General features: G+C 35.1%; 1 protein-coding gene across 1 annotated transcript in view; it reads right to left on the bottom strand.

Annotated features, from left to right (window-relative positions):
* Positions 1 to 994: 994 nt before the first annotated feature.
* LOC108767684 (dual specificity tyrosine-phosphorylation-regulated kinase 2) overlaps positions 995 to 27,396 on the bottom strand; it is a gene marked incomplete at its 5' end in the record, with an annotated part of 62,234 nt that continues 35,832 nt past the window's right edge. The window contains one exon of the mRNA XM_018517664.1: positions 995 to 2,910. Within this exon, the coding sequence (XP_018373166.1) occupies positions 1,387 to 2,910 (1,524 nt within the window). The remainder of the gene's footprint in view (positions 2,911 to 27,396) is intronic.

Here is a 27,396-nt window from a genome sequence, read left to right as displayed (position 1 = left end):
ACAATGACCTCCAGGTCGCTCGAACTACTCCCGCGCATCGTCGACGGCTCGTAAGAGACGATCGACGTGCATTAATCATGATTCATGAACCGAGACTTATGTGAATGTAAATCAATCGACGATTCCTTTGAAACCAGCTGACTTCTGTTTGCGATTAATCCGACACGGCCTGTCGTCTCATCTCCGGTGAAATCGATTGTGTTGAAGAAAATGTCGCGCCAACGAGGAAGGATAAATGATTCATATTATGCATCGTGACAAAGCTGACAGTAATATTTACATACTTTTCTATACTTATCCTTGTCAATCAGTCGACTTGTTACACAGATATGAAAAATTGGATTTCACGTTTCATCGTTCATCTCGAATAAAATGTAAAGTCCAATTTTACAAAGGGCGAAACACAACCGAGCGGTGAATGAGTGGCTCACATAGTCGCGTTGTGTTGAGTGTCGAGATCGTCCTCACGATTTCCAGCACGTTTCGAGAAGAAGAAAAGGTCCTTTGACTCCATGATTGTACGTTCCGCAAAGGACTCGACGACAAGTGTTTTAAGACGCACAATCGCGTGTTGAATCGTTTTATACCTATTTACGCGGATTTCTGACGCTTTGCTAGAGTTCTTAAGGTATTGTCATAGCAGAAAAATTCGCTTTTTATTGAAAAGCGTACCGACCGCATATTTTCACGGCGGGGGCAATGGCAACAGGAATGAATCCCGAAACGAGCGGACCAGAGAGCAACCACGAGGCGATGTCGCCGTGGCTGAAGGTATGATTTCGAGGTTTATCGCGCAATCGACTTTGTAGCGCTAGGCTAGGCGTGAGGCATGAAATCAGTTATAACATTGGTGACAAATCCGCGAAAATAAGCCTTCCTTCGCTCAATCTTTTTTTTTTATATTCGTACGATTATTCTCGAATTAACGTCTTTAATTCCATTGATAACGTTAGACGTTCGCTTTTTAATTTTAAGAGATAAACACTCTACCTATAAAGCGGCGTATTTCATAGAAAATAGATCTCGCCTCTTTTCATCAAATTATAACCGATTCAAGCCTCATCGACAATCAGCCACAGCGACCGTAGAAACGCGACGCGTGAATCACAGCGGTATCCGAGATCGATGATAAGACAGCCACCCACCCTTTCGACCGCAAGTAACCTTCCTCGACGTCATGTCGAGGCGGCGCAGCTCAGACGTCGCCCGAACGGCAGGCAGCGAGACACAGCCGAGTTTCACGTTATTAGGTGACCGGGATCGGATCATCCTTATCTTTACGTTATGCGATCGTTTCGTGACGAAACGCTCGTCAGTAGCAATGCCTAGAACGGCAGCGAGCGAGCTGAAGGGAGGAGAAAAGGACGACTAGCGTCACGTCTCGACCTATCGTCTCAACTCCTCGAGGATCTCCTGGATCCCCGGCTGGAACGAGAGTACCAACCGGCTAGAGCTGCTCGAGGAGCCGTGAGAGCCATAACTGTCGTGTGACGCGCCATTGTTATTGTGCTGCTGTTGCTGCTGCGTCTGGTGCGTCTGACGAGCGCGCTGCGACTTGCCGGTCGTCGCACCGTCGACAGAATTGAGCGACTGATGGCTGCTACTCTGGTTCGATCGATGACTACTATGCAACTGGGACTCGGACAGACAACCGTAAGAGCCGAGTGGGTAGGGATCGAAGATCGTCACCGGCAACTCGCTTGTGCGCTCTCTCTGCTGCTGACGTTCGGTCTTGCTCGTGGAAAGGTCGCCGCTCGACGCATTGTTACCGCTCTGCAACTGATTGTTCGTCTTGCTGGAACTCCTGCTACTGACGGAATTGAGCGACTGGTGGCCGCTGCTCAGTCCCCCCGTTGTGCCCCAAGTACTGCCGTGCAGCTGGGACGCGCCGTACGCTGACGAGTAACCCGCGTAAGCGGACACCACGTCTTCGACCAAACGGTTACCCCTTTGCTGACCTGTCGTCTTATTCGCGGAGATGTCGTCACTGGTGTTATTGCCGCCCTGCAAACTGTTAGTCTTGCTAGAGGAGCTCCTTCCGCCACCGCCACCGCCGCCACCAGTCCCGCTAATGGAGTTCAGTGATTGGTGGCCGCTGCTTAATCCCCCCGTTGTGCCCCAAATACTGTGTAATTGGGTCGTATTGTACGAGTAACCCGCATAAGCCGACACCATGTCCTCTACTAAACGATTCCCTCTCGTCTGACCCGTTGTTTTACTCGTCGAGATGTCGTCGCTGGTGTTATTGCTACTCTGCAGACTGTTAGTCTTGCTGGAACTCCTGCTGCCGGATGCGGATGTTCTCAGAGTGGGACCGCCGCCGGTGGTCGCGGGTTGCGCCGATGTCACCGCCGGTAGCGTGTCGTTCTTGTCGCCCGGTGGCCTCGGTAATCGACGGCGTAGCCACGGATGCCTTAATGCTTTGTTCGGAGTCATTCGACATTCCGGTTCCCACACGAGGCAACGCCTGAGAAAGTCCAGGAACAACACATCGTCGCAACCCTTCAAGGCGCGCTCGAGATCGTGCGAGCCCGGCGGGCCGCGCAGCTTCCCTCGTCTCGAGAGACCCCCGCTTAGCACTGTCGTACCGTCCGGCATTGCCGTCGCGGTGCAGTACTTCGGGTAGCCCTTCGAGCTGATGAACTGACGCGACCGTTTCGAGTTTTGCAGCAATCGTTGTGGCGGCATGCCTAGCATTTCGATGATGCACGCCAGCTGGTCCGCCTCGTCTTCGCCTGGTAACAGTGGAAAACCAGTGAACAACTCTGCCAGAATGCAGCCGAGGCTCCACATGTCGATCGGCATCCCATATCTTGCGCCTAATATCACTTCTGGGGCGCGGTAGAAGCGACTCTGAATGTAAGTGTATACCCGTTGATTCTCATAGCAACTGGAACCGAAATCTATCACCTGCAACACGTGAAATGAACTTATTAATACACTGAGTTAATTTTGAATAATACGTTTATAATACATGGTGAGAATAATGATTTTATTAAAGTATCTGAACATTTAGACAGATACAGAACTGAAAATAAATAATTCTGTTGAATTATCAAAATAATTAGGTAGAGCGCGCTAAAACTAGTTGTTAAAATGTCATAACTTTTTGTAGCATTGTTCACCACACTTTAGTTTCCTACGTAATTATTTTGATGGTCCAACCATATTATTTTCAGATTTGTAGCCACCTAAATTTTTAGATATTTTAGCGAAATTGTTCTTTTCGTGTGAATTTTTGAAGCGATAGATAATTTGGAAATGAAAATTTCGTTTATTGAAAAACAAAACTACTCATTTCAGAAAGAAAAACTAGAATATTTGTTACAAAATATGGAATATCTACAGAAAGAACAATTTTACTGAAATATCTAAAAATTTAGCTAGATATGTAATATAAAATTATTTTCAGATCTATATCCACCTAAATTTTTAGATATACTTTAGCAAAATATTTTTGTATAGAGTATAATATTCGGAATATTTGGAATATAGAATTATAGAAAATTTGTTGTCATATAACTCAATTTATCCTAGCCCGACGTACCATCGTGACTATGTACATGTCGAGACATATTCATTCGTGAGAATCGATCAAGTTCGTATAAAGCTCAGGTTCGTTAATAATTTCTGCGGGCAAGTGGCAGTAGAGCAGTGATGGCGAAACGGGATGTACTCCGAATACACGCGCATTCGAATATATCTGTTTCCAGTTCGTAAATGATGCACGTGGCCCACGTAAAGTAAAGCATGTGTATCGTTTATGGCGCACCTGGCAGCGAACGTGTCGTAATGATGGCCCGATAATTTTACCTCACGTTCGTCGAATGTAATACCATTTCAATCACAACGTGCCTCGGTAACTATCGCATGCAGTGAAGCAGTTCGTCCATTTTGCAATGCGATTTCAACACGTTTTCTTGTCATACTCGTATAAAATAATATTTCTTTTATTCCGTGCAATAATATTTAATTAATGTATTTAAACGATGTAATTTTATGTAATAAATATGTCTTTCTGCATACTATTATCAATGCAAAAATTATTTACTAATATAATTTCGGAGAAATGTCAGAGAGTTTCTTAAAGTGACCCTATAACACTGGTCAATAATACTGATCAGTAATATTGAATCAGTAATACTAGACAGTATACATCATTATTTTTAGTATTTTCACAACCTTACGTGAACAGTATTATTGACAACATATTTCACTTTACACTGTTAAATCTGTAGTGTGAATTTTACCTAATGTGAGTCGCCACTGCTTCTACTAAATATATCGTTATTTTTTACTGAACCGGTAATTAAATTTGACACTATATCGTGTCAATTTGACACTGTATAATGTCAAATATAATCATTGTTTTAGTGTAAAATAACGATATGATTGATTAGGAGTAGTGTCAACTCACATTAAGTTAAATTTGACACTATAGATTTAACAGTGTAGTTTTACGTTATATTATTTATTGCACTGTGTGACATACTACTGTGACATGGATCTTAATAAAGTGACACTGTTGCTCGAGAATGAAAATCCGGATCACTGTCAGTGTTTTACGTCAATCCATCAATATTAATCATACACGATCAGTAATACTGTCGGTATGTATTACTATCAGTAATACATTCGTTAATACTGACAGTATTATTGATCAAGTAAGGTCACCTTTTTACTCTAAAAAATGTGTGGATTTAACACCTCTATAATGTGGATTAACTCCCATGCAGTGTCTATATATGTAATTCTCATTGTGTTAATTGATGTTAACATTATCACCAACATGGTGTGGATTTCAAATCTCTGGTGTTTAGTGTTTATATCAACACTATCATGGTGTGGATTTAAAACCCATGGTGTGGATTTAAAACCAAAACATGATGTTAAATTCACATCATATTAGTGTTAATACTAACACCAACACAATGAGAATTATATAGACACCGTTATTTTTATTTTTATATAGGATATAAAAACAAAAGTATAAATACAAAAATATCTATGTTTCTATTTGCATTGCGATACAAAGCGATAATTAATTTTTCGCGCTGTTAGGATTTACTCAGTATATTTTCTTCTTTAATTTACGATTTTCTGGAAGTCGTCAGTATTATTACGTTTCTCGATACTTGGGACGACTGGCAAAAGATGTATAAGACTGATTGCACTAGCAAACGTCGCGGTCTTACAATTCGATAATCCGTGCCTTCTGGCCTACTTTAATATTTCGGGTAACATCGTCCCTTTCGTGTAGCGAATAGAAACAGCATGTTGGAGATTGTCCAGGATTCAGCTCGGCTCACTTTAGACTCGGCTGTTCGGTCGCGATGCGCGATTTCAATGAATTATAATTTCCGACAATCAATACCTGATGCGCAACCTCCAACGAAATCTGTTTAAAAATAGCATATCTTCCATGGATCAAGAAACCGAGGTACCAGGTATTCATAAAGCATTTTCTAGAATTCTTACATTTCTTCGTACTATAACCAAAAGCAGAAAAACACTCGCTCCAACAATAATGCGATCTGTAATACAGTACTCAAAAAGTATTTTCAAGGAAGATGTCTTTTTAAAAAGAACATCTTTATTTTTAAAAAGTAAACATTAATTATAGCAATTTATTAATAAAGAATACGACAGATTGTATATTTCTTAAAATTATTTTACCTAAAAAATGTGTAATAATTAAAATATATTTTCTTAATAATAAACAAGCGCGAAAAATTGTATTGTTTGAACGAATAAAAAGTATTCGTATAGTTGAAAAATTAGCTTCTAAAATCATGAATATAATTATTTTCACGGAACTTTTGTTGTTAGGTTAAAATGTACTTATTGCTCATAAATTAATAGTTAATGTTTATTTTCTAGAAATAAGGTTTCTTCTCTAAAAATTTTCCACGTACAAATACATGATTTGCATTCATAATACATATAACTCATTACACAATCTGTCGATAATATCTATCTTAGATATTGTCCGTATATAATTAAATCTTCTATTCAATTTTCCGGCTTAATAAATGGGAAGAAACTGGTCGAAAGAAAGCAGGAAAGAATTATCTAGGACACTTTGTACATCCTGCTTTCGTAGTTATTGCGCGAAATGATGAGCAGGAGAAATAATTCGCAATTAATCAAGAGCCACTACCATGAAAGCATAATTCGGTGTACACTGTATATTCTCTGTATCGATAGAAAGTCCGCTTTCCAACGCGCTTTGGAGTGATACTCGTGTTCGACCTGTGTTATGTCTACAGGAAAATACATCGTAGAAAGATGTCCCTTCTAAGAGAATTAATCGTCATAATTCACAATAAATTTCTGAGAATAAACACGTGACATGTTTGATTAGTTTCAATTATATCCCTGAATGAATCAGCATTTGGCACAAGTTCGAGTAGTGAGTTCGATGAAAAATGGCTCTGCTTATCCCACGACCCCAAACTTCCACGTTTCACTTGACCCCGTGTGGTAGACACGTAAGCAGTCTCCACGTGCGTCATCGTTACAAAACATTCGGGGTTGATCGATTTCAAGGGGCGACCGACCGGCTGGCCGGAAGTTTTCGTAAAGTGCACTTTTGACGGAAGTACCCGTCATGCAGATACCTTAAAATCAATTTTTCCTCTATGACGTCAACAGCCCATTTTTAGAATTCCAATGTGGCTAATGGAGCTTCGGCTTTACCACAAAGAGTTCCAGAGTGAGTTCAAACGATTAAATATAAAAAACAAAAGTCGGAGGACCCACATCATTTTTTTTTTTTTTTCGGTTATATGAGTCCTTTTAATACTTGACACACGCGAAATATTCCAAAGAGAAATGAAATTGGCAAAAATCTAATTTGCAAGCTTTCTATTATTGCTTTTTTAATAACTTCGCAATTTAATGACATTTCCAAAAATATCTTCCGCTAGAAAACTTTTTGTCTCACAGCATGTTTATTATGCATACCATTACGCGAAATAATATATTCACCCCTGCATACATGCAGCTGCAGCAATGCAAGACATTCGTGGGGAACGCGACCTCTCACTGAATTTGCAAATGGTCGCAAATATTTATTGAAAATTAACTCTGCGAAGTAAACAACTCATTTTTAGAATTTCAATATAATTGATATAATCGGTGTTTTCTTTAGCTAAGAAAAAAAAATTATGTGATTTATACAAAATTACGAAATCCCGCATGTAATTTTCATAATTTGTATAAATTATTACCGAGTGTCATTTACGTCTGTACTGAGAGAACCATGTTCGATATTTGTGACTATAATTGCATAGAAAAATAATTATGATTAGAAGATCTATTTTTGGTATATAGAACTATAAATATTGTTACTAATATCATAGCGGTGATAATTATAAAAATGGAGCTTCTAACAATAATTATTTTCCCATGCAATTATAATCATAAATACCAAGCATTTTTTCCCTCATTCGGTGTGGTAATTTTTAAATACGTCGATGTTCTCAATTTTATTCTTTTCTTCGCGTTTCAGTAATTCCCGAAGAAATTGCATTAGTCTTTCTCACGGAACGATCGATCCGCGTTTTATTTTCGAACTTCATCGAAAAGAAAGTCTTTTTCAATAATTTTCTCTTTGAAGCAAATAGGTCGAGATCAATAGACAGTACAGAGGCAGGAAATGAAAAGGGCAACTGTATAGGCACCTCCAGCATTTTAATTTACGATCTCCGTGGTTGCGGTGACTTCTTTTTCTTCTCGAATAACCGCAGAAGAGGAAGCGCTTCGCCTTTGCGAAAGGGGCGAGGAGCTCACACTTCGCAGAGGCCATCCTCGGCGGCGTCGAGGCGCTTTATCGTGCCCCGTGAAATGAGATATGAGGGGGAGAATGTTTATTCGCGGTTTCCCCCGCTTCGTTCCGCGCCGCGCGCGAGAACGGCGATAAAAGGAGGAGGCTCATTCCCCTAATTGGAACGCGCGCCGGTTTCGCTTCCGAGGTAACAGGTGGTGCCTATACATGCCACTTATTCGCGCGATGTTCTATGCAGGCTTGGGGAAAATCTTTTACCGTGCCATTTTCCATGAAATGTTTATCCACGTCTTCTTGGCTACGTAATTTTTTTGTCTCATGTAAGAAAATTAGAGAGATAAAAAAAGATTTTTTTTACTTTGGAAACGTTAAACAAAAAAATCGATTTTTTATATTAAACACTGTTTTTCATTCAAAATTCTGAAACAAGATAGAAGAATTATTTAATTTTTCTTGATACTTAAAATGTTTAATTATCTACGTTATTTTACTATTATTTAATAACTTTTGTTTGTATAATTTTAAATATTGAGGCGGAGACGTCTTTGCAATGCCTAAAAAATGAATCTCTGAAACTGAATTTAGTATATATTCGTGGCTACCGTCAACTTATGTCTGATTCTATCAATGTAGATTTTAATCTCAATTTAACTTACTTTTTATGTTCTTTTAGTTTCAAGAATTAAAAAAATAACGAGTAAATTAAGCTGAGATTAAAATTAATCTACATTGATAAAAATCGACATCAATCATATAAACAGAAATCTCTGAATAAATACAAAAATTGAATTCTAGAACAATAATATGGCATCAAATGTTCAAAAAAATATATATCTGACTAAAAAACTTTCAGGAGTAAAAAACCTGGATTTTATATAGTTTCTAACTCAAAGTTTCTAGTTTCTTTTCGATAATATTTATTTCTAAAAAAGATCATTACCACAGATATCGTAATAAAATTGGCCGCGTTCCATCATCGAGTAGGCGACAAACTATTTTCTTCGGATCATGAATGCATAATCGAGTGATATTTGCATACAACAAGCAATAAAGCAGATAAGCAATTAAATAATCAGCATTAAGCTATCATATAAGACGCAATTAATTTGATATCTCGTTGAGATTATCCGATATATAATCATTTCAGGAAATATAATGCGTGGGAATAATCTAATTAAATACTGTATACCGCGCGCGCGGTGTGCATTATACAATTTTCTACAGAGAGATTCTTTCATTACCGACAATCATCGAAGTGTAACAATTAATATGGCGAATGGAATAAAAGTTGAGTAAATTGTAAAATCCGATGCAGGAAATTAATTATCATTTCTTGTGCTATGGTCAATCATTATGGTAATCAGTATACATTTCTTTAGAAATATATTGCGGTAGTATAATAGTAAAACGATGCTAGTAGTAGCAGTATCAATATGCTAGCAATACATAGCAATACATTAACAATATTTGGCAATATTGTACGCAATAGATAGCTATACATAGGAAAACAATACTAACAATACAATAGCAATGCTAGCAATAAAATGTGTTGTATTGCCATAATTAGCAATCACTGTATATTTTTTTAGTAGTGGTTGATCCTTCGACTACGATTGTACCGCAATAAAAAATAGACGTATTTAATTATTATGCAAGAAATTTATCGATATTTTTACGAAATCTTCTTATCATCATTAGACATGAAAGGTGCGTTTTTCTTGCTTCATTCTTTCTTCGCTTCACCGGATTAAAAGTTAGTGGTACATAAGCAATAAACAAATTAACCAATCACGGTCAAAAATAGACAATAACATAAACAGTAGCAAATAAAAAATGTTGATTTGCCACTAGTTTTAGGCCAGAATCGTATAAAAAATCATATAAGACAGTAAGACGTAAGCAGTAATAAGCCAATTGGCTAATCACAATAAAAAATGTAAGATACTAATAATTTTACGTTGTCTACTGTGATTGGACGATTCGCTTACTGCTTATGTTTTATTGCCTTACGTTTTTGTTTGTGCCACGGGTTTAATGCGTAGTCTACAATGACAGTAGCAGTAGTGGATAAGGCTGTGAGGTCCAATTTCACCAATCATGGTTACCTAAAGACTAAAGGTAACCAAGAAATTCATAAATGAATTTCATTAATGAATCTGTTGGTAACCCAGATAGCTAAATCTGTAGAAAATAGATTTTTTTAATGTCAACTATACACTATGCCAACAAAATAACAACAGAATTAGACGTACATAATACTATTGACAGACTGCTAGAAAAAACGTAACAGAATCTGCAAGCGTCAGATAATGTCGGCAGAATCTGCTCAGTTTCTGCCAACAATTTGCCTTCACATTATATCGACAGGCGATGTTAATAGAACACAAGTCTAATGCGGATGCAGTTGATGGCAGACTTTCATCATTTTCTGCTCGAACCTGCTGATAGTGCTAGAAGACTGCAGATATTTTGCTATCTGGGTAACCTTTAATCTTTAGGTAACCATATATTGTGAAAACAGGCCTAAGAGTAAGAAATTGACCAATCACAGTCGATTATTCTTCTCACATTCGATTGTGATTGATCAATTTCTTAGTCTTACAGTCTCATCCACTGCTACTGCCATTATAGACTACGCATAAGGATGAAGGTTATGATATACAAACAAACTGAAACAGAATAAGACGTAAGCAATAAGCAAATCAATATTTTAGATTTGTTACAGCTTATATTATTGCCTTACGTACAGTATTATTCTCTACTGTGATTGGCCAATTTGCTTACTACTTACTATTTATTGTCTTACGTTTTTTTTTATGTACTATAGCCTTTAACCTTTCAATAGGTAAGTGGGGTGCTCAAACATCCCATTAAATTTTATTTTATAGTTATATGTGTTTTTTGATAATACATATAGAGTTAAATTTACATTATTCATATTTTTATGAGATAGACGAATGTAAAAATAATAAACTTTAACATGTCTGGGCAATTTTTTTACTTTCCTTTTTCAAATCAAGGTTTTTAAGATAACTATTCGTAATGTTACAACTATCATATCTATTTAAATGTTAAGGACCATGGTACATAAAAAAACCTTAAGCAACAAGACATAAGCAATAAGCAAATCAACATTTTAGATTTGCTGTAGCTTATGTTATTGTCTTATAGTCTCTACTGTAATCAACCGATTCACTCATTGCTTACATTTTACTGTTTAAGTTTTTTGTGTGCCTTTAGGGTTTAAAAACTCGAGCATTACCGCGACACTTATGAAAAAAACGAATCGTCGTTGGATCGATCGATCAAAGAGCCCCGTGAGGTTTAACGGTGCGGTTGAGGTGGCCGCGAACGGCGAAAAAATATATACATGAAAGCGCATACATGCATGCATATGCGAATGCGCGCGTTGGTAGATCCCATACAAAGCTTTCAATCAAAGCACGTTGCGCCTTTGACATATCCGTAATCACAGGCGTCGTGCCACGCTGCCATGAGCACCGTTGTTCACGCGTCGATTTGTTTTATCGATTGTGTCAGGCGCCATTGGCGAACCCCCAGCCTTTGTCAAAATCGTCCACTTCACGTTCGAGTAAGTACATGTACACGCAAATCGTCAATTCGCTTTCTTATTTCCTTCACGCGTTTGGCGACAAGGTAATTACCGCTAATTGGGATATATATGCGTCCACGGTATATAAGGTACCGCTACGTCCCTTTTGATTACTAATTAATGTAATAGAAGTGGCACGAAGAATGGATTCGCCTGCCTTCGGCGTCGCATTCAGCGAGTATTTTTGTGGAATGTCCCCCTAGCCACAGTACTACTGTGATGGAAATTCTTTGAAAGTTTGCGAGGATATTTCTGGTCGATTATACGGGTAAGACGTATGAAAGTTATTCAAGACGCAAACTGTATTGTAAGGTCATCTGACTATCGGTCAAAAGTTAAGTCCCTAGTTTATAAGTCGCTCAACTTTTACGACATATCAATGGAAAGTACGTGAATCGTACGTGATTATTCATCTATAGCACCCGTTTGACTCACGGCGTGACTAATGAGTCCCCCAACAAAGTGGTTAAGTGCAAAGCCTTTAAGAATAAAGTCAAATGAAATGAGGCATTTTCTGCTAATCGTTCTGGGTTAATTTTTGGGGTATTAAAAATACGTACTTTTATACTGCCACAGTAAGTTTCTCTCGTAGTTAATTAATTAATTTTCTTGAAATTAATTTTTTTAATGCGATAATATAGTAATTTCTCTTTCTCTCTTTCTCTCGCTCCCATTTGATATAAGTGTGAATCATGGACACTCAAAAATAAGTTTTCTAGCGTGTCCCACTTTCGACATATTGGAAAGCGCACGTTGACCGTAAAGACCATTTTCTCGCTCAATTTCAGGCGGAAAGTTACGTTACCCCATGCGTCATGGCGTGACACGTTGCATTTATTATCATCACAAGATATTAACATCAGCCTTTCTTGCGCATTATCCCGCAAGAAAGTAAACATTACCGGCGAAAGATCTCCCATCACGCTTCTGTAATTACCGTAAAAGCTGTGTGGTCGCGCCGATGAGATTGGGTTTATCGTCTTTATCTCTGCTTGAGCACTCGCGATTGAACAGCCTTCTTTACCTCGCTACAATTATACTATTGCATTTGTGCGATGAATATTTACGTAATTAGATGTTAAAAGCTTCTTACACATTAAGAAATTATTTGGAATAGTAACGCGAGTCGCAGAACGTCCATTTACCTAATGAAAAGCAGCTTTGAATCTTGATCACGATTGTAAGCTTTCAGCTTTCTCTTGTATTATAGTATTACACTAATATATATTGTGTTCCATAGTGTTATCATTTAACATCGCAATCTTTTGCTCAAAAACATTGCGCAGAAAAGAGAATTTAATTAAAAACTTTATTTGCTTGACGAGAGACGAGAAAAAATAAGAGAGTTCATTTATAGAGAGAGGAAGAGAGAGCCGATAGTATTACTACTAAGTCTCTTCGTTAAACATTTGTGACTGTTATGATGTACTCGCGATATTAAATCTTGATTATCTTGGCGAAAACCGCTATGAGCGTGCGACAATATTATGACAGACCGATCGTGACAGTTTTTCAAGCACACCAAGCGCCAACGGAGAAATATCAGACAGCTGCGTTACGTCATTATTTTCTTCCGAATGACCTGGATTCTTGTTTGCTTATCGATCGCGCGAATCAATATCTCGGAAAAATTTCACGCGTCGGATCTGCCACCGACGCGATGCGGTTATATGTACATGCAAGCGAGGGTAGTTCATTATAATAAGACCGATAAAAATCTCGACTCTGTGCGGACGATAACGCAGAGGAACGCAGAGATACTCATACAAAATATTCGACCGTCGTTTAATGAGCCGAGCAATTGTTATCTCAAGCACGCTGAGAGAACGATAATATACTTGACCTACGCTTATGATAGAACGGAGATAGCACGATAAAGCTATAAGAAAATCTTGTACTCATTTATAATATGGAAAAGTAATTTTCCACTGAATAAATGAAAGAATATATGCACTGACAAGAGGAAAACTAGAAATGGAAACGCACTTTTAAAATGCACACGGAAAAAAATGTTGCTGGCTACAGCTAATTCTGATTAGCTTGAAATTGCATTAGCTACTATAGCTATGAAATTTGCTAATATATACAAAAGATTTACTGCTGTAGTTAATATAAGGACGTAATAGCAAAGTATGCATGTTTGTTACAGATCAATTTATTTAGCAGCATGAAGTTAGTTGTCATAATTATCGAATATGTCAGTGTAAAAGAAAATTGTCTCTATCACAGCTAAATATAATTTGCTGAAGCTGTATTTGCTACCAAATTGTCTGCTACACAGAAAACGTTTGCTACAATGATCAATAAACATAATAGCAAAATGCTTGTTTGTTACAATGATAATATTTAGGCCTCACAGCTAATGGAAATTAGATCTCACAGATACGACGTTTAGGTATCCATATATTACGACCGGAATTTAGCTACCACACGCAAATTTTTGTTGCTGCAACTAATCTTTTTTTTCCGTACAAGTTTGTTGCAAAATATAGTCCGTCGTGTTTAAGTGATGTAACTCACATAAACGGTCTTGTTTCTCACCTTATTATAGTCCGTTGGGCTCATATTAAAAATCCTTCGCCTCACACAATTTTTAACTTTTTAAAAAATGAATAATAAGTATAAAAATTTGGATGCTCTCGGATTAACCAATACTTGGCAAAATAATAGATTTTAAGGAAAAGAGGAAGAAAAATAAGGATTACAATATTTCAGGATCAGTCGACTTTTATCTGATGCGCAGGCGGTATAGGATAACTCCGGCAAATACGCCGCGCTGGGATTTACGCCGCAGAAATCAGAAAAATTAGAAGGAGTAGGGGTAATTTTCCCGTAACTACTCTGTTACATGCCTTTATGTTATATAAATATTGTGTTATGATTTCAGCTTCTTACTGTTAATATTAATGAATTTATTGTGAGTTGAATCGATCTGTCATTGTAATAAGTAACGCCATCATAAATTATAATCTACATAAAATGATTACTGTAGGGCGTGTAAAAGACTTAGTGGTTATTTCGTGATACATATGTGTAGTGGAATAGTAAAACATGTTGTGTAGCAAAATACAAGAGCTTTGCTTTCGTATTCTTTGTTTAGTTTGTTGTCTTGTATATCCCACCTGTTTGGGATATACGGCATTTTTAGCGAGCGGGATTTATGCCCAAAGCATACGAAGTGCGCAGATTGAATTCAGTGCACTTCGTATGCTTTGCAAATACAATAAACGCATTATATGAAATATGTACCTCATGTTATAATACTTGTAATATATGTAAGAAGATCATAATTATTATTTATTACTTCATATACATATTTACCATTCTTATTCCTTAATAAAACTTTATAAACATATTTTATAAGTTATTATGTCATTATACGTCTTATTTATATGCATTATTTGTAAATTTTTCATAAGCCGTACATATCCCCCCCTCCCCCTATGAGGAGCTATATATCCCACCCTTATAGGATATATGGCAAAGATGCAAGGGTTTCAAAAAGTTTATTTTTTAATATGAAAAATAAATATTTCGGATTTCTAATATTTTTTTCATAGTAGTAGACAGTACAAAGTTTTTACTGACATCGTTTACTATAAACATAGTAAGTAATACTTAATAAATTAAGTTTTTGGTAGGTGCGGCGTATATACCGGAGTTACACTAAATATAATTCGGGTGTTATTGCGAACTCAAGTACAACGTTTGATGTCTGCCGCATTGTTGAGATGATGATGGAAATGCATTAATTCGAATTGTATTACGTCATCTATATATCGGAAAAAAATCAATTGATCCTGATAGAACATTTGAAATATTTAACTTTTTCCTCGCAAGATTTTTCCTGAGATCTATCATTTTGTTAAGCTAAATTAATTGATACAATTACTTAACAATTGTTTTATTTTTGTTAATTTTTAGAAAAATTTTAAGGAGAAATCCGAAGTTAGATAGATATATCTAGTGTTTTTTGATATTCTTAATATTATACGCACAAAGGAATATTTTTTGTAACAAATCGCGTTTTCAAAAGCGCGTTTCGTTGGTCTTTGTCTTGTGAGAAAAAAAATTATTGCAATTACCATAATTTAACTATAAGTAGTCATAGCGTATGTTAAGTTAGCACCCTAATATTGAAATTCCATAGTTCTGATTAGAGTTCCCGTTTCCTTTTGTCGAGACGAAGAGTTCTCTATAATTTATAACAAGAGTTCCGCTTAATAACTATTTTTAAATAATTTTTAAAAAATGGGATGCTAACTTCTCAGCGAAATTCGAGATCGAATAGTTCTGAGCGGCTCAAATAGCTTTATTTAGTGAATACCTAGAGTTCCTGACACATAAAAAACAATTTTAACAAACAAGAAAATTAAAAAAAAAACAATTTTTGATCACTTCTTTAATTTCGCGTATCTTGAATATCATTGGTATCCAATCGCTTTGTCACCTGATACTTTTCGATAGAACTCGTCGAGAACTGCCCAAAACGATAATCAGAACTACTGGAACTCTCAAAAAATTTTTCAACGTCGAACTTATGACATATTTGATAGGTAGTCGAGAATTTTCTAAGTCCGATGGAAAAATTTTATGAGAGTTCCAATAGTTCTGATTATCGTTTTGGGCAGTTCTCGACGAGTTCTATTGAAAAATATCAGGTGACAAAGCGATTGGACCAACGATATTCAAGATATGCGAAATTAAAGAAGTGATCAAAAATTGCTTTTTTTTTTAATTTTCTTGTTTGTTAAAATTGTTTTTTATGTGTCAGGAACTCTAGGTATTCACTAAATAAAGCTATTGAGCTACTCAGAACTATTTGATCTCGAATTTCGCTGAGGAGTTAGCACTCCATTTTTTAAAAATTATTAAAATATTGTTATTAAGCGGAACTCTTGTTATAAATTATAGAACATTTCTCTTCGTCTCGACAAAAAGAAACGGGAACTCTAATCAGAACTATGGAATTTCAATATTGGAGTGCTAACTTAACATACGAAATTTTTTGTAAGAAATTATACGGAAATGAAAACTTGATATATACATATAGGGTATTATGGCTATACGGAAAAAATGGCCATAGGCCATAATTTCTCCAATAATTGATAAATAGTGCATTTTTATAGTCATTCTTAAAGATAATCAATATTTACAGTAGTTCATATGAGTACACTGTTCAAAATAACAATATTATAAATATTATCTAATATTTTTTCTTTCGACTATCTGCAAAGTTTTGCATATGTCTGCTAAAAACTGTTATAATGTCTAATAAATTACAGTTAAGCTGCCATAATCAACATTACATACATAATAAAGGTACGTAAATTGCAATGTGATCTATAATTAATACTTTTATTTTCACTATTTATTTATAAATACTATGGCTATCTTTCTTAATATCATGGCCATCTTTTCCCTAAAAATCAGATAATATGGCCAATGCATACTTTGTAATATTTTGATAAAATTGAAGTTCTGTTAAGTATTTTCTCTTTAATTTCGATAGTATTTGTTACTTTAAGCTTTAGTGAAAGTAATATCCCAAATATTGTTAAAAAGTAACAAGAATAAATGTATGTTTTTTGCATTTTAAAAAACTATGGCCATCATACCCGAGTTTACCCTATGTATGTATATATACATATATACAGGGTGAGGAAAAAGTACCGGGACACCTGAAAATCATAGAAAATGTAAGTATTACAGAAAAGTGTTTCAGACAAAAGTTGTAGGGTTCCAAAAGATCTATTTACTGATCATATCCGTTTGACCTTGCGTGGCGTCTTCAAGGTCAGGTCAAGGTCAGATCAATTTTTTTTAAATAGAACACCTTATTTTTCATTGCATATTCTTATAGCACATCTCGAGAGCTTTCCAAAACACTATAATAAAAATTTTTTTATGAAATACTTTTGGAGTTATAAGGCTTGAAAATTATAGTACCGCCGGCATTAGCATTACGCAAGGTGTCCCGACCGACGGCTAAAACCTCTTGAATGTCGTTCAAAATTATGTCCTGGATAACATTTGTTAAGATCAAAGTCACTGGAGATTGTTTCTTTTATTTTCATTTTTGCACTGAAAATTCATTTTTGTGTAAAAATGAAAATAAGAGAAACAATCTTCAATAACCTTGATCTTGACAAATGTTATCCAGGAAATTATCTTGAATAGCATTCAAGAGGTTTTAGCCGTCTGTCGGACAATTTGCGTAATGCAAATGTCAATTGTACTGTAACTTTCGAGCCTTATAACTCCGAAAGTATTTCATGAAAAAATATTTTATTATAGTGTTTTGGAAAGCTCTCGAGATGTGCTATAAGAATATGCAATGAAAAATAAGGTGTTCTATTTAAAAAAAATTTATCTGACCTTGACGACGCCACGCAAGGTCAAACGGATATGATCAGTAAATAGATCTTTTGGAACCCTACAACTTTTGTCTGAGACGCTTTTCTGTAATACTTACATTTTCTATGATTTTCAGGTGTCCCGGTACTTTTTCCTCACCCTGTATATGTGTGTGTGTGTGTGTGTGTGTGTGTGTGTGTTAGTTAAGTATGTTGCCATATTCAACAGAGCGATTCTTTGGTTTCAAGTAAAAAAGTCCATATAAACATGTGTCCTAAACGACTTAGTTTCCGAAATACAGGTGAATATTCGCAAATGTTTGACGAAACGGTAAATTGCATTATCTTCCTATTAGGAGATATCTTCCTGCATAAATATGCCTTGCTTCACGTGAGTTACCATTCGCACAACCGTAAACAAAGTCAAAGTCAAAGCCTCCTAGATCACCAGACTTAAATCCTTTGGATTATTTCCTTTGGGGGCATCTGAAATCATTGGTTTATACCATCCCAATTGAGAATGAGAATGATTTGAGGAATCGAATAGTTGCTTCATGCGAAGCAATACGTAACACACCTGTATAGCGGTATTCTTTAAACGTCTTATCAATGATTGTCGCTATCGTTAACTAGCGACAATCAATGGCAGGACAATCCTGGAAGAAAGAGTAGTACTCATTGGTTAGTTAACGATAGCGACAATTATCGATAAAACGTTTAAAGAATCCCGCAAATGGTATCTTTGAGCGTGTACGTTAATCTTTGAGAAGAAGGCTCGATGGATGTATATACCATGGTGGACATTTTCAACAATTCATCTAATTGTTTTATTTCATCAGAAGAATTAAAGCCTGTTTTTGTTTTTCCGTTTTTGACTAGTTTTTGACTAGTTCAAGTTGTATTTCTTTCAAATAAACAGATTATTACTACACGTTTAAATTTTTTTATTTCGGAAACTAACCTTTTAGGACAAATGTTTATATGAACTTTTTTACTTGAAATAAATCAAAGAATCGATTTGTTGAGTATGGCAACATACTTAACTAACACCCTGTATATATCAAACATTTTATTAAAACAAATGTCAATTAAATGTTTGGTTAATATAACCAAAAATAATGCTACTTTTACAAATATTTAGTAAATATTACTAAATGGTAACAGTTTGGTAATACTTATTAAATATTTGTAAAAGTAACATTATTTTAGGTTATACAGGGTGTATCAAAAGTTTGCAAACGGTCGAATATCTCGAGAGCATAGCATTTTTGAGAAAAATGTTTCAAACAAAACTTGTAGGATTTAAAAAAATCTAATTTACTGATCAATCCGTTTGATCTTGAGTGACGTTGCCAAGGTCAGGGCCAGGTTAAGGTCAAATCGATTTTTTTTTTTATAAAATACCTTATTCTTGATGCCAGAATCTAATAGCTAATATCGAGAGTTTTTCAAGACACTACAATAAAGTTATTTTTCATTAAGTACTTTTCGAGTTATAAGGCTTGAAAGTTACAATACCACCGGCATTAGCCCTACCAAAAGTGTTCGACTGACGGTTAGAACCTCTTGAATGTTGTTCAGGATCATGTCCTGGATAACATTTGTTAAAATCAGGACCATTGAAAATTGTTCCTCTTATTTTCATTTTTGCTCTAAAAATTCATTTTTACGTAAAAATAAAAGGTACAACTTCCAATGGCCTTAATCTTGATGATTAAGGCCATTGGAACTGTATTGTCGCAATATATTTCTAAAGAAATGTACACTGAGTGCCATAGTGGTTAATCCCTCGCCAGACTCTTTTTTCAGTGTACGATAAGGAATAATAAACATGCTTATAATAAATGACCATGCATATTTAAAATACCTATTTGAAAAACTACCGTGTCTAATAAATCAATAATGGTCTCGGGACTTTGTGAGATTAGAGAATGGCTCAATATTGTTTACTTTACAAATATGAACAAAGAACAAAATATCTTATCTCAGTGTAGATTAGGGATCTTATAAAGTTAGGGGAAAAGACGTAAAAAAATAAAAAAATAACGTACCTGCTTATATAAATATCCGAAGTACATAAATTTAGTTCAAACTTTGCAGCATATTGGAATGCGAAGCAGATGCATCTTTTTACAACAGTTAGCACTACTAGTACCAACCATTGCAGAAATATAAAGGGTGCTCATATTATCTGCTCATAATACCCAATCCTACCTTAAGTATAATTTTATTATTACTAACATTATAACAGTAATATAAAAATGGATTGATCCTAACCACAATTATCTTACTATGAAATTATACAACTATTAAACACTTTTCCCTCAGTTTATACAGCATGTCTGATTTTAATTTACCCAGGTAAATATCTCAAAAAATATAGATATGGAAAAATGTTTTAGATGAAAGTGGAACGATTTCGAGGTAAACATATTTTGATCACGTTGTTTTTATTCTAAATGAAATCGCCAAGAAGGTTCATCACCTTCTTTATAAAATTATATAATTTTTTTTAAAGATTTAAAAATATATACATGTATACATGTAATTATTCTTTTATATACAGAATAATTAAAGTCATCGTATTATATAAAAAAAATCATGTAATTTTCCATTTAAAAAAATGGAAATAACCTTCATATTTTTTGACGCCTAAACCTAGAGAAAAAAATAACATGATCAAAAATGTCCCTCTCGAAACCGTTCCACTGTCACTTGAAACATCTTTCCGTATCTTCCATATTTTTCGAGATATTTGCCTGTAAATTAAAATAGAACACCCTATATATTGGGAATGGCATTGTAACGGGTTACAAAATGTTTCGAATTTATAAGTCGAGATATTTTTCGCGATTGAAAATAGATTATATCAATTCTTTTCGAATTCTTTCCACCAATACACTCCGTAAAGACTATATGGATAATAAATAACAAAAGCCATGTACTCCACTTTCACGAAGTACGTGAGCGGCCCTGGTGGAGAAATACCGGTCGGCCCTTCCCGTGATTCCTTCTTCTAACATCCTCGGTGTAATATGGTGTTATCGTCCCTCGAGACAATACGAATGGCGAGCGTTCTGAGTCATCGTCGTCGACTGCCAGGGAAAAAATCCGCCACGACCGCCACCGATGCGGCGCGGCAGCTCGTTACGGTTCCCTCGTTCGTCGTTACACTCAGCGGGCGGGCGATCAATCGATAATGCTTTCTGGCTGTTTCTGGAATCCCGCTTAGCGCGATAAAATCCTTTGCGGTCGTAATATCGCCGATATCACGCTGCCAAAAAACCGCGCTCGAGGCCAGGATCGCGCGAAATGCGCCGCTTCCGAGCGAGTTGATCATCTTAAAGGCCGCAAATCTTTGCATAACGCATAATAAAGTACCTATAAGAAAAATTAACCAATCTTTTATTTCATGTGTGTGGAAAGGACAGAAATGAAGCACTTTGATTTATTCATTTTCTTGTACATTATGTGTTATGCGTCATGCAAGATTGTGACTCCTGTCTTAACGCGAACCACCCACCCGTAGAACGTTAGACTCTTCCTGATGTTGAAAACCGGAAGATTAAATGATTCAAAGAAAATATTGAAAGAAACACAGATGCGTGTGGGCAGATCAGGTCCGCACAGGAAAAGAAATAAATTTCGTGAACCAAGTAGTCTGCGCGAGTAGACGAATGGTCCGCGTTAATGTAGTTCTAAGCCACGTGCGTATTCAAGAGTTGAGCCTAAATGGACAAATAGATACTCAAGTGGGAAATCTGATTATGTGGCTTTACTTCGCCAGACGCTCCCAACATCGATACTCTATCAGCCGAACGTTGCGGTGCGGGAGATACCATTAGATAGAAAATATTACCGACGTCGCTAGCACTGCACGTTAGCAGTTTATCGTATATACAGGGTGTTCCGTAAGTTTTAGCCAATCACTTTTGTGTAGCTAGAGCGGACTAAACTGAGTCGAAAAGTCCTCTACCATTTTGCAATTTTCGCAATAGTTAACAAGATATTAATTACTAAAAATTATCAAATATTGGTCTTGAATAATTTTTTACTCAAATACTATCAACTTTACAGAAAAATTGCAAGAGACAAAAATCATTTATTTTCTTCTCATAGAACTTTTTATCAACTTTTTAGTACTACATTTTCTCATTTTTACCAACTTGAGAAAATACAGTATCAAAAAATTCTGAAAAAATTCTGAAAGGGTTCTTAGAACTTTATGAGAAGAAAATAAATGATTCAAAAAATTTAAATAAAAGAAATTAAAATAAGAAGAGCTACCAGCCAAAACAAACAAATTTTAATATATACCTGATACAGTTGACATAAAAGTACAAACAAGATAAAAATATGTCTACATAAAACTAACGTTTCGACATCATTCGTGTCATTTTCAAAGTTATAAACTAAAAGATATAACAGATTATACTTTTATGGCATTGGACCTGTATAATCTTTTAGTCAACCGCTTTTATATACATTTTAGTTTATAACTTTGAAAATGACACGAATGATGTCGAAACGTTAGTTTTATTTAGACATATTTTTATCTTGTTTGTACTTTTATGTCAACTGTATCAGGTAGGGTAAAATCAGGGATTATGGCATAGGCTACTAATATGGAATAGTGGCTTATTTTTTAAACAAATTAAGCATTGCAATCTGGCGGCAATCGCTGAAAATTATTGCAACTGTTACCAAACATGTCATAACAAGCAATAAACTCGGTCCGACCAACCGTTTTGTTACAATTAACATTTATTCATTTTCGTTACATCACAAGATTCGGTAGCTTTTTCTAAAAAGTGTTCTCACAAACTAAAGGTAAGTTTTTTAAATGCTTATATTGCACAGACACTTTTAATAATGTTGCATGAACAATATCATGCAGATTAATTGCTATTTCAAACTTGTTTATTGCTACGGAAAGACTTTATTTGTCATATGACGACATGCAGGTAATGTGGAATACATCGAGGATTGAGAATATGGAATAGATTCCATGCATGTTAGCAACTTATTCGTGATCAGATTAGGTTAGGTTAGATTACAGCATGTATTCTATATCAGCTTATTTGCTATTTATCAGCTTATTTGCGATTTTTTATTTGTTCATGCGTAATAACGTTCGTAATGCTATTATATTTTCTGTGTTATTGTACAATAAAAATTGAACAGTTTTCTATTTTTCTTGATCAGTTTATATAAATAAAAAAATTTGGACTTCATTTATTGTGTTATTTATTATTATGGTCAAAATTTCATCGGTATTCCATATTACATCCCATTTTTTAGACCCCCCCCCCCATTTTCTCACTTTTGACTTTTTTGTTAATATTGACGTTGGACTTAAATTTTGGCGACTTTCATTTATTGGATGTTGTAGCTAACATATTCCTCAAGAGTTCTGTGTAAATTTAAAGTCTTCATATGCATTTATATCGGAGCAATGTTAATTTAAAAAAAGCTATTCCATAATCCCTGCTTTTACCCTATATATTAAAATTTGTTTGTTTTGGCTCTTCTTATTTTAATTTCTTTTATTAAAAATTAATGATTTTTGTCTCTTACAGTTTTTCTGTAAAGTTGATATATTTGATGTATTTGAGTAAAAAAATTATTTAATACCAATATTTGACATTTTTTAGTAATTAATATCTTCTCTCTCTAAATCTGAATCAGTGGATAGTCACTAATTACCCTGTGCCATACTTGGTACTGATAATCAGTGAAGTTCAACTAAAAAAGGAAAAATGTTTGAGCATTACATAATTAAAATACTGATAGCTACACGTGAATTTCAATGTTCTAGTATCATATTCATTGAATTTAAGCACTAAAACAAGGTTAGTTAGATTACATAATAAAGATTAGCTAGGTTGAGGATCTCACATTTAATTCACTGATTACCAGTGGCATACTTGGCACTGATATCAGTGATTTATATATATATCCACTGATTCAGATTTAAAGAGTTGTTTAACTATTGCAAACATTGCAAAATGTTAGAGGACTTTTCGACTCAGTTTAGTTCGCTCTATCTATACAAAAGAAATTGGCCAAAACTTACGGAACACCCTGTATACAATGTGCTTTGGTGCATTGTATTTTGCGTAAAATATCTGTCCCAAAATCGGGGTAACTATGGCCCAAATTTTGGTAATGGCTGGGCAGCACGCGACATATAATTAAAAATGCCCCAAAGATATTTTAAGATATTTTAAGACGCGTTTGTGAAGTTAGCACCCCAACATTAAAATTTCATAATTTTAATTAGAGTTTCCGCTTCCTTTTGAAGAGTTCCCTGTAATTTATAATAAGAGCTTAATAACAATTTTTAATTAAATGCAAAAAATGGGGTACTAACTTCTTATCAAAATTTAAAATCGGACAGTTCTGAGCGGCTTAATAGCTTCATGTTGTAAATATCTAGAATTCTTGGTACATACACAAAAATTCTTATGCTTTGATTTTGGATATGATGTAAGCTATCTAAACTTTTTTTTTTAATTTGGGCCAAAGATTCCTATTCTGGAACTTTTAAAGGCAACTTTTTTTATTATGTACGTAAACTTTTTTGCACAAAAGTAATCTCTTCTTTTAACGATATCGTCGTTAAGAAATGAGATATAAGTTATCTCGACTGGGCCAAAGTTATCTCGTTTTACGGTAATATTGTTTCTCGTTGATTCCTTTGCATGCACTCGTGCTCGTTCACGGCATTTTTACGGAGTGAGGCCAGAAGGTACGCGCCGCAGTTTTCAGAAACCACATATTATGTTCAAGGCTGCCGGTCGCATCTGACCGGAAATACTTCAGCTGCCTCGTCTCGACCCCGACACTTCCATCCGTGAGAACAATCGATGCGCGATATGCACGCAGGTTAATTTTAGTAAATAATTTCGTGAGAGTTGCGGGGGAGGGCGATATCGATTAATCGAATCACATGTGTTCGGAAGCATGCGATTGCTGTTTCAACGAGTTAATTTTTGAAGGAATTTAAAGCAGATCGCAAGAGGGATTTCTGAACGTTGATATATCAATTTAGCATCTTACTGTTGGCGTTAATGCTGAATATTTCATGGCAATCGGGTGCTTTCTTCCACACGTAAGCTGAATAATAAAAGCATCCTCTTAGGAGTTTACGGAAGAAACGAACATAAACGATGAATTCGCTTTTCTGTGTACAATATAACAGTTCTCATGATAAAGACACGTTACAACCAACTTATAATTCACGTTTAAAACGATCATACGTACACTATATTTATCCTCATTCGCAAATGTAGTGGCATCATAAAATTAAACGTTTATTACTTTTAATACATATTTTAACAAGGAAAATGTGTAATATTCAGAGAGCTAAAATCGATAGACCGTAAGATTCGATCAAGCGAAGCCTTGAACATCTTTTATTAATGAATTAGTAATTATTGGAGGAAACTTATTTTCTCTTTTTCTTATCTAAAACCGTGTAATATTTGCTTCGTTCATGTCTGATACTATCGATCGAAGTTTATTTACAATAATAATCTCACAAATGGGTTTCAAGTCGACGGTCCAGACAGTTCAATTGGTTTCCGTAGTGAAATCTTAAACGTAAGCATATTATCGATTCAGATACGGAATCTTTCTCTTCAATATAATAAAACCCTTTATGGAACTATGGAAGGCGAAATTCGCTTCCGTGACATCATGCAAACTTTATTCCGTCATTCGAATTGCGGATTGGAAATGTCGTCGCGTTTCACCGGGAAATAATTTGTCGTAGGCCGCGCGTCTCGCGACGGCCCCGTTTCCATGCTTTATAAGAAAAAGTAAAAGTCAACGGCGGAAGCTGCTGTTAGATCGATAAAATAAATAGCAGCCGATCTCCCGATGACGGGAATGAATAAGTGTATGGTGAACGATGAGATGACATATACATAAACAAGTTATAACTCGATCGTGCTCTTAAAGTGCGACCCAACATATCATGTGACGCCGTGTAACATACGTGATGTGTCTTAAAATGAGACAAGAAAATTGCTAAATTTTGATTTAAATTGATTGCGGAAATTTTTTATCTCTACAATAAGTTAATTGTTTAAATTTTTGCTACAATAAAGTAAGATCAACTAAGAGAAGTATTAATCACAGTTAAATGTTGAAATAATAAATCAGATATATGATTGCGCGCCGATTACTTTTCGGACTTACAACACATCACAATCAAACTGAAATGATAATAATCTCACAAATTAAATTTGATTGTCGATTTAATGCCACACTGTTAAATTCATAATGTAAAATTATACCCAATTCGAGTTATTTTTAATTACATTCATAAATCGTCTGTAGTTATCAATATGTTAATTTGGCTAAAACAATGGAGTTAAACAATTTAACTATTTAATTAACAGAAAGTATATATTTTATTATCTACTAATTCAAGAAAATTTAGTTTATTATCTATACAATGTACACGTTAATATGGACGTTTATTTTGAAACAAACCACAGAAATAATACCTCTGTAAAGCTGGCCCCACTTTTTTCAAAATGGAAAAAATAAGTAGAGTTCTGGTTGCCCTTCTAAGAGTTCTAGAGTTCCATATCAATTTTAGAAATAGTTCCGTCGATTAAAGGGGTGAAAACACTATTTGAAATATCGGGGGGGCCAACTTCACGATTTCGAAACTTTGAAGAGCTATAACTTCTTTACCATTCATTTTAGAACTTTCATCCATATAGAACAATCGATAGAACTTTTTGGGGGGCAAACAGAACTCTCAAGAAAATAATGGATTTCAAAAAAAAAATTTTTTCGAAAAAAAATTTTTTTCAAAAAAAATTAATTTTTTTGTTTTCGATCTCAGCTGTTTCATTATTAAGGATTATCGTTAGAACTCTTTGAGGGGCTGTCAGAATTCATTACAGGATGCCGAAAATCTAAAAAAGTTTTTTTTTAATAATTAATTTTTTTTGAAAATTTTTTTTTTGGAAATCCATTATTTTCTTGAGAGTTCTGTTTGCCCCCCAAAGAGTTCTAACGATAATCCTTAATAATGAAACAGCTGAGATCGAAAACAAAAAAATTAATTTTTTTGTTTTCGATCTCAGCTGTTTCATTATTAAGGATTATCGTTAGAACTCTTTGGGGGGCAAACAGAACTCTCAAGAAAATAATGGATTTCTGAAAAAAATTTTTAAGCTGCGTGGACTTAGAAAAATTTCAAAAATTGAAACTTCAAAGGCCCAGAACTTTTTAGATATCGGTTTCAGCGCATCGGTTGTCAAGGATAATCGTTAGAACTCTTTGGAGGGCAAACAGAACTCTCAAGAAAATAATGGATTTCCAAAAAAAAAAATTTCAAAAAAAAACTTTTTTAGATTTTCGGCATCCTGTAATGAATTCTGACAGCCCCCCAGAGAGTTCTAACGATAATCCTTAATAATGAAACAGCTGAGATCGAAAACAAAAAAATTAATTTTTTTTTGAAAATTTTTTTTTCGAAATCCATTATTTTCTTGAGAGTTCTGTTTGCCCCCCAAAGAGTTCTATCGATTGTTCTATAGGGATGAAAATTCTAAAATGAATGATAAAGAAGTTATAGCCCTTCAAAGTTTCGAAATCGTGAAGTTGGCCCCCCC

Source organism: Trachymyrmex cornetzi, unplaced genomic scaffold (genome assembly GCF_001594075.2).
Source record: "Trachymyrmex cornetzi isolate Tcor2-1 unplaced genomic scaffold, Tcor1.1 scaffold719, whole genome shotgun sequence".
NCBI lineage: Eukaryota > Metazoa > Arthropoda > Insecta > Hymenoptera > Formicidae > Trachymyrmex > Trachymyrmex cornetzi.
This window is presented reverse-complemented; position numbering and strand designations above follow the sequence as displayed.